The sequence below is a fragment of the Melospiza georgiana genome, chromosome 9, assembly GCF_028018845.1.
Source record: "Melospiza georgiana isolate bMelGeo1 chromosome 9, bMelGeo1.pri, whole genome shotgun sequence".
Lineage (NCBI taxonomy): Eukaryota > Metazoa > Chordata > Aves > Passeriformes > Passerellidae > Melospiza > Melospiza georgiana.
Window position 1 is genome coordinate 9679955 of NC_080438.1, and position 11402 is coordinate 9691356.

General features: G+C 39.0%; 1 protein-coding gene across 1 annotated transcript; it reads right to left on the reverse strand.

Annotated features, from left to right (window-relative positions):
• Positions 1 to 948: 948 nt before the first annotated feature.
• Positions 949 to 10604, reverse strand: LOC131087070 (coagulation factor XIII B chain-like). The gene is made up of 11 exons (XM_058030457.1): positions 10523 to 10604; positions 9242 to 9442; positions 8586 to 8771; positions 7580 to 7756; positions 7310 to 7486; positions 5969 to 6139; positions 5542 to 5637; positions 4707 to 4889; positions 3030 to 3233; positions 2464 to 2646; positions 949 to 1746 (listed from the first exon to the last, which is right to left on the reverse strand). Exons 1-11 carry the CDS (start codon positions 10602 to 10604, stop codon positions 1523 to 1525), a joined length of 1884 nt encoding a protein of 627 aa, XP_057886440.1. The 3' UTR covers positions 949 to 1522.
• Between the last annotated feature and the right edge of the window lie 798 nt (positions 10605 to 11402).

The window sequence follows — 11402 nt, forward strand, 5'->3', positions numbered from 1 at the left end:
CAGTGGCAGCCTGGCTGTGGCAGCCATGTGCTAATGCACTCCTTGATTCAGAAGAGAGAAAAAAGCAAGTACCAGTGTACAAATCCCACACCTTAGGGGAGCAGACTTCCACTTATTTAGGAAAATAGGAGTCCAGAAAAGCTTATAGGTCTTGAAGCACAGAATCCTGCAAGCACAAGATTATTCAGTTCTCATCTTCAGGAGGAAAAACACATCTGCCTAGACCGACTTATCTCATCAGAGACTGCACAGAGGTCTCTGAAGCAGAAAAAAAATCAATGTACAGGGGATTGAGGCAAAAACAGGCTCCAAGGTGAGCTATCCATGGCATTGATGTGGCATGTATGGACAATGTTAGAAAAGCTGAAGCTCAGAGTGGCACTTACAAGGGACATTGAAGGTCACAAGAAGGTATTCTGTTGCTACATGAGGATTTAAACAATCAATAAGAAAATGTCACTAAAGCAGGAAGGTGGGGCAGCAGCCCCACATGAAGCTTGAGTATTTGATATGTTCTTTGCCTCCAAGTTCATCAACAAGATGCTGCCTTCATGTCTGCAATGTCCCTCATCCTGCCCTGTGGTTACAGCCACACAGGGCAGGATGTGTGTGTACATCCAGAGCAAGTGATGGGGGTGAATGAATTCTACTTCCAACAGCTGTTCCAGCAAGGGCCTTTTAATCCCTTTTGCTCCAGTTTGCTCTTTAAGAGGAAGGGTATTGCTGTATACACACTGTGTAAAGTATTTTTATCAACCTTTTTTTCCACCTGTTGGTTGGCTGGACTCTGACTAAAGAAGCAGAATTTGTCTATTCCTGAATGTTTTAATTTCTTTTTCTGTCTTATTAATTCATGTAACACTTGCAAAAGCTTTGGAAACCATACAGAGCACCATACATGCTATGATTTCACAGACAGATGAGTTTAGACATGAAAGACAGAAGACACCCTTAGAGTGGCTTTTTTATTAAACCAGACTAAAATGGATGCAAGGCAAACTTTGTCCACATTCCTGGATTTTCTTCATAGTTGTAGGCACACTTGTTCTCAGGCAGAGCCTCAAGAGTATCAATATTTAAGTATATAGGAAATCATACCAGGTACTTGCATTTTAATATTCTTAAAATAGTTAAAAAAACCCCAAACTTTTCAGTCAATTTGTATACTTCTAGGTTTTAAGTAGTTTTACAGATCCCTTAAAAACTTTTTTATATTTGCTCTTTTATATTGTTCCTCAAGGTCAGTCCTTTAGAGGCTCCTTACCTGTGAAGGGAGAAGGAGTGCTGTTAAGGTGTACAAGTCCTTCCTGCAGCTTTTTCAATGTGTATGCCAATATTGCATCCCTGTGCTGCACTGCTCATCCTCATCCCACAAAGGCCTTCCCCTTCCATCCCCCTGCAGCTCAGACTCAACACTCAATTCCCAAAGCTGAGTGGAGCAGCCTGGAGAACACGAGGCCACCCTAATTCACCTGCTAATAAGAGATAAAGAACACATACATACCTTTCCTATGGCCTTTCCTCAAGTCCATACTTGCTTTTCTCTTTCAACACACCTTGGATATGCCAGCTGTCCTCTCTCACACTGTACTTGAAATAAAGTTGTGCCAGATTCTGCTCCAAAATGGTTCTGTTTGCAGTAAAATCCAACATAATCCCCGTGGTAAAAGTAAACTTGATCTGCATAGAATGCTTGTAGCAGCACATTATTTTTTTCCATTTCAGTTTTTGATAAAGTACACGGCTCTAAAAAAGAGAGACTTTATCACTGCTAATAAATGGATTCTTTTTCACTGCTAATAAATTGATTCTTTTTGGAACAGACTATTTTGACCAGGCTACACTAAAACTGCTAATTATTTCCCATTGTCTTATTATACTGCAGGCACATCATAGTTAAGGAAATAAAAAAAACCCACCAGATAAGCTTAACTTGCTTCATTGTAAACTTTTATATGTCATTTGAAGACACTGAAATTGAGACTTAAAAGTTCTAGCTGACAAGACTGATAAATTATAAGGATCTGATTTTGGAGACAATTGGGGTTTTCAGCCTGGCAAAAAGAAGGATGCAGGGAGACCTCATTGCACCTTTCCAGAGCCTAAAAGGGTTTATAAGAAAGAAGAAGACAGAGTTTTTAGTAGGGCCTGGAGCAATAGGACAAGGGTTTGTGGTTTTAAACTATAAGAGGGTAGATTCAGCCTAGACATAGGGAAGTCATTACCACCAGTGAGAAGGGGAAAACACTGGAACAATTTTCCCTATTTTCCCTTCTCCCAGAAAGGCAGTGGTTGCCCATTTCCTGGGAAAGGCCAAGGTCAGGCTGAGGAGGGCTCTGAGCAGCCCTGCTCACTGCAGGGGATTGGACCAGATGGCCCTTCCAGGTCACTCCCAGGCTGTTCCTTGAGGATTTGAATTCTATATAGAAATAAGTGCTTCTTTATCTTGTTTATCACACCTACCTATACAAACTGGAGGTGAGGTCCATTGTCCTTCAGAGCAGTGGATTCTCTCAGAGCCTTGCAAAAAATGATACTCAGAGCAAATATACTGAACTGAAGAGCCACTGTCATACTGGGGCAGTGCTGGGACAGTCAGAGCTCCATTTGCAATAGAGGGTGGAGAGCCACATTTTTCTGTAGCAGCTGCAACAACAATAAAAACATTTAAGGATAAGAAACTAAAAAATTGACTGCTTTATCATAAATTAAATGAACATGAAGGTTTTCTTTTTACAGCTCTCTTTCTACAGAGCTTTCAGTTTCCTGGGCTCAGAGCAGAGCTTCCCCCTCCCTTCTACAGCCTTGCACAGCAAAGGGAGGTGTATCACTTTTCCAAGCTTGGCTATATTCAACAATAGAGTTATCTTCTGCATCTGTATTGTTGAAGCCTAAACACTAATTGTTGAAGCCTAAACACTGATTATTTACAGCAGGCTCCAGGCCCACACTAAAAGCAAAGCAAATAATTTCTAAATAGGTCTAAGATGGAGTAATTAAAAATGCAATAAAAAAAAATATTGCTTTACCTTGAATAACACATTTTGGATAATTCAGTCTGCCTTGGTCACACTGTGTCCTCCCAGGAGATGGAATGGCAGTCTGGAGAAAACTAAATCCCTGTTTACATTCAAACTCTATGAGATCTCCATGGAGGAAAACTAATTCTTCCCGTCTCCATTTCAGTGTTAAGTTGTTGCTGTCCATATCAGTTACATTCAGAGTACATGGTTCTAGGAAATAAAAATGTATTTTAATAAGGAGCCACCTTAACTGGTTTCTTAGCTTCCTTTTGTAGGAGTGAAGAAAGAGAACCCCATGTCAGTCAAAAATTCTAAAATGCTTCTGAATTTTGCAAGACAAAGAACTACAGATGCATTAAAAAAGTGCAAATGGAAAGAAATTGTCTGAAGTGACAGCAAAAACCAAATACATGCAAAAGGAATGGCTGCTTTCTGACAAGTTCTTAAAACCCAGTGCCAGGATCACATCAGGGAGTGTGGCTTTCCATTAGATGATTAACCTCATTAACTACTGAAACCGCTGTTCACCATCAATAAAGCCTACAAAAATAAATTTCTACAAGTTCCATGAGAATCACTGGGTGATAAAGGCCCTTACTGATGTTTTGCTGAGGGAAAGGCAAGGAGAACTCAGTTATTGGCAGTCTGGTGACAGTGGGTTAACACCAAATTCACATGGAATTTTCCTTAAGCTCAGTGTAACACCAAATTCCCCTGGAATTTTCCTGAAGTTAACATCAGCATGGTGCTTGTTTGTTTAGGTGAGTGTATAAAAGAAATCTCAGAGAACATGCAAAGGATGATGGGCTTATTGAGATGTTAACGAGATAAACAACGCTCACAGGAAGTGAGATTTCATTATTTCACAGGATTTGTTAAATTTGAGTACTCAGATCCAAAAATGCTGACCTGGACCTTTCAGTCTAGATGAGGTAACTTCTGTTCATTTAGAAATATGCAATTAAAACTTAACTGATTGTGTATTTTTATTTTCACAGTAGATTACAAACTGAAAGGTGAGTCAATTTAACACAGGATGTTAGTAAAATTTAATTATTTTATTAGAGGAAGGAAGGAAAGATAAACAAACAACTCTTGTTTGTATTCCTGCTAGCACTGGTACTTTTCTACTGGGAGTTCTATACATTGTTTTGAGCAGCATACATAAAAGCAGCACAGAAAAATTTGGCAGTCCACACCAGCATGAAACAACAGATATAAAGACATGTAATTAAAAAAAAAAAAAGCCTGAAAGTTTAAAAACAAAAGTCCAAGAAGCCATTGCTATTTCTTTGTTAATTGTATCTAAAAGCCATTTTGTGAATGGCTACACCATTCCTTCTAATCATCTACTGAAAGACAGGAAGAAATTATCTGAATGGACAATATGGAGGAAAGAAATTGGAGAATCCTCCCAGGAAACAGGAATAGCTAGATACTAGAATAGCTCACTTAGGAAACAGAGGAATCTATTTAATTGGCTGGTTTTAAGAACAGGCCAGAGGATACCCAGCAGAAGAGGCCTGCTAAAAATTTCATTGTGGTTCATCCTCCTAATTCTGGAATCTTTATTAACTCCAAAGAAAGAGAAAAGATGGTGATGAAAAGATTATTTAGAGGTTCCTGCCGATTTTCCCTTTTTATAGTACATATGTAATTTGTTATTTTCCTTCCAAGACTCACCTAAACAGGTTGGTTGTTCTGTCCAGTTTCCTTGGTGACAATAAACAGTACTGGGCCCATCCAAAATGTGGTAATACTGACAAACATATTCTACCCAGGAACCATTTTTGTAACTTGCCAGTACTGGGCCCAGGACAGCACCATTTTTAACCACAGGTGGAGAGGCACAGTCTTGCTGCATTTCTGATATGGGACAGAGAGAGAGACAATTAAATCTAGATTAGATTACAACATCGTTAACACTGGTGAAAGTATTAGACCAATACTAGGCTGAGCAAGAAAATTTGCAAAGAAAGAATCCAAACCAATACAATTCCTTTTCCAGGTTTCAGTTTTGGAAACTCTACCCTTGCCTTTCTGAATTTTAGACATGCATTTTATTTCCCTACACACTTTATATCTCTGCCTACTTTTGACTCTTGCTAGTTTACACTCAATACAGATTAATTATTTTTATGTGATGTAGACCATCTTATTCATTACTTTATGTGTTTCATCTATGTGTGGTTCAAAAAAACCCTCATTGTAAGTATTAATCAAAGGAACAACAAAATACTCATGAAGCTGCATGTCCAAATAATACTAAAGGGTATAAAATGACTGAACGTAAAGGCTCTGTATGAAATAAAATTACAAATACAGAGCAGGCTTATTGGTGTAATTTAGAAAAAAGTAACAATAGCCTTTTATTTATTGGCTACATTGACATCTGTAGCCCATGCAAACATTTTCAAGAATAAGGAACTGTCCTATAACAAAAGAATAAAAGTAGTCATAAAATGCCTATAATTGGATTGGAGAGTCCCTTTTAAATAGAAGAGCAACGTTCACCTACTCAAATCTTCATTGTGATGTGTTTGGTTTGCCCTTTTTTCTGCATCTGCCTCGAGTAGTGGTGGTGCTGTCCCAGATTCCTGGTTATCCACAGCTCCTGTAACCATAGCAGAGACTCAGAACCAGTTTGCACAGAAACAGCTCATTTTAAAGTACCAAAACAGGCAGATATGATGCACTGCAAAATGTAATAATCCCAGTTTTCCAGGGAAGGTGTTACAGGTGGCAGATGAATTCACCTAGCTCATCCTTTTTAATCTGGAAACCACAGATTGCCTGTAAAATATGCAGCACTTTGCCTCTCAAGCCTTTTAAGAGAGGAAGGATAACAGTTTTGCAGATAGAGAAACTGAGACTCTCCAGAAAATTAAGGCATGGGTTGAAGAATCATTTCAGTTCAGTTGTCAGCCTTCACAGAAGTAACTCACCAATACAGATAGAGGGTGATGTCCATTTTCCTCCTTCACACTGGATTTCCTCAGATCCTCTCCTTCCCAAGGTGCACTGTACATTAACTTTGTCTCCATTATGATATGTTCTTCTGGCTGTGCTGATATGGCCATGAGGGAGTGGTGGTGGAGGACATTTATTTTTTACATCTGAAAACAAAAAATTGCATATTGTTTTCTGTCGTACCAAAACCATGTACACAATTAAGATCACCATACACAAAGCAAGCCTATCACTCAAAAGGCTTTTTTTGGCTAAGCCGGAGTAATTTCTTAATCAAATTTTCTTAATGTTCTTAATACAATGGGAGACCCAAACAAACAAGTGATTTTGCATTCCATAAATATAAAATAAAAATACTATGTCATTGTACTGCTATAAACAAATTTGTAATTTCTCCACAGGGACTTAATAAAATGTCCTTTGTAGGACTCCAGGAAATAGAGATCTCCCATACCCTCCATTCATATACTATTTAAAGCAGATTATGTATTAATTCTAATGCTACAGAAGAAGCAATAAGCATAGCCCATTTCCTATCTCCAAATTAAGTTTGTGATTACTGTATCCTCAAAAGTAGATTTAGGCCTTGTTTTCATCCTCCTGAGCATCTCCACCTTCTCTGCACTCACTCAAGGAAAGTTCCTGCTGTGTCAAGAGAATAAACACAGGGCTGGAGTCTAAGCTGTAGTAAAGGTTGTTTTGTGCTGCTTCCTGCTCTGCTCTATATCTCAACTGCTTCACCTTCCATTCTTTTGGAACTTTCTTTACTGAGACTCTCCATTATTACCCAGTGACTGGGGAAGTGATAGCAATTCCTAAAGGTGTATTTCTGTCCTCAGGACAACCTTTTATCTGTTCAGAACAAGTAAAGTTTGGGGATGCTGTACAACTCTGAAAAGTACCACAAGCTAAGGAGAACCTTGCTACAAATTTTATTTTTAATGCCTCTCAAGAGGTACATCCCCATCCCACCAGGCAGGATTAAGCAGGCCTGGTTAACCCTTCATGTATTCTGAACAGTTTATTGAGCTTCAGGGTCTAAAAAATTCCCTGTAACTGTTGATTCCTGCTTCTGTGAGATACAACTCAGACAGACAACAGTAAGAGACAGTATCTGTCCTGCTGTTAGAGTTCACTGAAATGTAGTTCCAATTACCATTGCCTCCCTTCCTGCTGTCCTGGCTCCTTGCCCTTTGACTAGCACTTGATTTACATTTAGGCTGTATTTTTATTTTGTATTCATAAAGCATTTCTTGAAAGAAGGTGTGAGCTTTTCTCTAAGAATTTGACACAGTAAAACTATAAAAGCAAGGTACCTTCACACACTGGAGGGTCTGGATACCACCCAAAATTATAGCACTGAATTAAATCAAATCCAGTGACAGAATAATGTTTGTCACAGAAAAAGTGAACTACATCTCCTTCTTCATAGCTTTTCTTCACAGGATAGAAACCTCCATGAGCTACTTCACTCAAAGCGGAGCAGGTTATCCCTGGGAAGAAAACACAGCAGTGAAACCCCGGCAGGCTCCCTCCAGGGGGTGATTTATGTGTCAGTGGATGAGTTTGCAGGGCTGCGGACGTACTGGTGCAGCGTGGGGGCAGATCCCATCCGTGGGGGAGGCACAGCGCGGTGGCGGCGGCGCTCCCGGTGGCGGAGCGGAATCCCGGCCGGCAGCGGTAGCGCACGGTGCCGTTCCGCCGCACCTCCCGCGCCGTGTCTGCATAGCTGCCGTGCTCCAGCCGCGGCACCTGGCACCGCCCTCGGGAGACAGAGCACAGGCATGAGCACGGCACGCTCTCTTGGAGAGTGTTCCAAAGCTTCCCTTAGATACACCTCAAAAGTGGCCAGAGCCCAGGCAAAATAATGAAAAACTACAACGCAGCTGTTGGCACGAGTGTTCTGTTGGTCATTTGGAACAGAAGGTTTGTATGGGAATGGATTTATTTGAAACAGCGTGATTTAATCTCTACTGATTCATTTTACATCTATTGTCACAGACATGTTTTATGAAAAATCCTTTCCTTAGGATTTTTTCTCCTGAGAACCTCAGGAACAATATGTAATCAATGGTTATCTGCTGCTGTGGAATGCAACAGGTGCATCTGTGATTGGTCTCATGTGGTTGTTTCTAATTAATGGCCAATCACAGTCAGCTGGCTCGGACTCTCTGTCTGAGCCACAAGCTTTTGTTATTATTCCATTCCTGTTCTACTCTTAGGATTTCATCAGAAGGCTAGCTTTCTTCTATGCTTTTAGTATAGTTTTAATATAATATATATCATAAAATGTAAGCCTTCTGAAACATAAGAGTCAACATTCTCATCTCTTCCCTCATCCTGAGACCCTGTGAACACCACCACAATCTATCATTTTACATCTATAATTTTACAGCTATCATTTTACATGTAATCTTTACAAAATCAGCAGCATGTGAAACCTGACAAGCTTTTTCCCAGAGGTACAGCTGAGAACCTGCTTTAGGAGCACTCAAATGACAGCCCATCATAGGCAGTTTGGCCCTACAGCAAAGACAGTGGAATTCCAGACTTCTGCAAGAGATTAGAAAGGAGAGAAGTGCACAACACTACCAAGTGTTTTGGTACAGCTTGGCTGGGAAGACCATCCTCGTGGCTGACACTGCACTGTATCTTCAGCAGCACCACCTGGGGTAAGGTAACCTGGATTACATTTGTATTGCAGTTTCTCATGGATTTTGAAGTCCATTTCTGTGCTGTAAAAAGAGCCATTTTCCAAAAGAGGCTTGGTGCATTTTCCTGAAGGACAGAAGACAGCTTGGTTAGAAAGAAAGAATGGAATATTTATTTTTCCTGCAAGCAAAAGAAGGGGTTTGTAGCTATACTGATCTGATTTTCTCAATTTATTGAAGAAACTCTGTTCCAATCATCAAACTATACCTCAAACCACCACATGGAATACAGCCAAGGAATCTAGAGCTAGGGAGACTCAAGAAGTTATACATCTAAGGGAAAACGAATAGTTTTCCCAGATTAAGAAAACTGGAAAACTTTATGTTCTTATATGAAAATATAAATGAGTAAATGCCCTTAAAATATGTATTGTTGTAAAAACATTCCATATAAATCTAGGTAGTCTCGACATAAATAATTCATTTCACCTTGGACATTTTATCCCTTCTGCTCTGCAGCTTCTTTTCCTCTACGCCCCAGGAAAACCAGCCAGGAAATGCCCCTGCTGGAAGCAATGATGAATAAAGCTAACTCACTGTAACATCGAGGCACTGGAGACCATCCTTTTGCTGTACAAGTTATTCTTCCATCTTGAGTCCCACTTTCAGTTGTGTAACCAACCACGCAAGAATAGGAGAGCTTTTTTCCTTTATGCATAGGGAAATAGTAACTTTTGAAACTGTAATAGTACTGGGGAAGGTTTCCATTTTCTATCTGTGGCAAATCACAAGGTGTATCTGTAAAAAGATCAAATATGTTTCCCACTAAAAAATTCCAGCCCAGATATGAATGGTTTTGCATTAATTTATCTAATATGAGCTTGACTGATTCAGGCTTTCAAACAAGAACAAAATTCTGAATACTTACAAACATGAAGGGCCTTTTGAGACCTGCTGAAATGAAGACATACTACAATTTCATCAGCTTTTGCTCTTGGGGTTTCACAAGAATATCAGCTGTAGAATAAAACCTCCTAATGTGAACTGGGGCAAACTGATGCAGGACACCTTAATTTTACCCTATTTTGCCCAGAAGCACTAGAACCCTGCACAAACTTGCCAATGCCTACTGTAAAATTCAGTGACAAGTGTCAGGATTAGCAGTGCCTCAGCTCCCTAATTCAGAAAATGTTACCAGAAAAGTAGGATAAGCTGCTAGGAGACAATATAGGAGGTAGGCTTGCTTAAGAAAGGGAATTTAAGAACAGTCAACAGAAAAGAAACAAGAAATCGAGATAAAAGAAATAACAAGCAGAATGGCAATTAAAAAAAAAAAACCAACAAAATAACAATTCCCAGTAAAAGGGGAAAACATTTTTAACGAGTAGTGCTGAATACGACATTAGGTTACTTAAAGAAACCCCAAAATAACAAAACCAAAACAAACAAAAAATCCAAAAACAACAACCAAAAGAAGAAATCAGTGCTGAAAAGAGGGATAGAAAAATGCAGGACCACCCCACATTAATTTCTGCAGGTTCCATTTAACCTCCACTATTTTGTAACAAAGTGTAACAAAGTGAAAAATACTTCAATCCCCAAGACACTAAAAGACATGAAATGTTTTAATAGTACAAAATTTCAAATAGTACATATTGTAATAGTAAAACATTCCTAAAGAAATTTCTTCTGAATTAAAGGCTGAACATTTCAATATGACAGCTTTGAGGCTTAGACAGGAATCAGCCATATCACAACAGAATTGTATTTAAATTTTAAAAACAGTGTTTACTCAGTAAAGAGATGAAAGACATTGCACCTAAGTTACCAAGACTGCATATTCTAGATTCAATGTACAATAGAATTCAGTGTATTTACCTTCTGCAAAGAGTTTCCTTGAGCACACCATAACTAGGAAGATAAAATAGCTTTTAAATCTCATCTTCTTTACTGTCTCCATTTACAGTTTCCACCAGCTGTGAAAACTCCCTAAGTACTACTTTTGTAAATAATTAACTGAATTTTCAAAGGTATTCAACAAATGCCTTAATGTTTATGGTATTTTGTAACAAGTTAATTCACTGGAAAAACTATTTTCATTTGTTTTAGTTCTCCAAATAACTTGGCTCCAGACTGGCAGGATTCTACTTCCATTTGGCAGACTTTGCCACCTGTAATTTATCATTTTACAGTGAAATCAGGCAAAGAGCTTATGGAACAATTTGAGCTTGCTGATTAGTGTTCCCCTCACAACCTCCAGAGTCCCAAGTTTAAAGGGCATTCTGTTATCAGATTATTTACCTTGGCTGAAATCAGAGGAAATAGACAATTCCCCCACCCTCCAGCCTATCTCCTGAGTAAACTAGGCAGCTGCATGCTATAGATATGCCTAATTTTGGAATTTCTTACATGAAAAACATAGCCACTATTATTATCCGTTTTAGTTGTGTTGAATACAGCAAGTCTTTTCCAAGTATTTTTTAAACAAAACAAGACAAAAAAATGAACCTAATTTACAGTCACCTCACTGACTAATAGCTATCAATTGATTTAACATCATTAGAGCTATAAGGCTTAAATTTGGGAATAGGAGGGTATAATTTTACAGTTTGCATTATCTTGGCCTTTCTCTGAGAAAATTCTGCAATTCTGAGAATGCAGAAGAGAACAGAATGAACAGGGATGCTGTGAGGAACACAATCTCTTCAGCCAGAGGAGATGCATGCTTGTATGTATTGCTCACTTGATAGGAAACCCA

Bases quoted from the DNA above. Each gene is read 5' to 3' on its own strand.
- LOC131087070 (XM_058030457.1), bottom strand. From the start codon at position 10,604: ATGGAGACAGTAAAGAAGATGAGATTTAAAAGCTATTTTATCTTCCTA. The intron at 9,443-10,522 runs GTAAATACACTG...ATCTTTTTACAG, and splicing joins AAGGAAACTCTTTGCAGAAG to ATACACCTTGTGATTTGCCA. The intron at 6,140-7,309 runs GTACCTTGCTTT...TTTTGTTTTCAG, and splicing joins AGACCCTCCAGTGTGTGAAG to ATGTAAAAAATAAATGTCCT.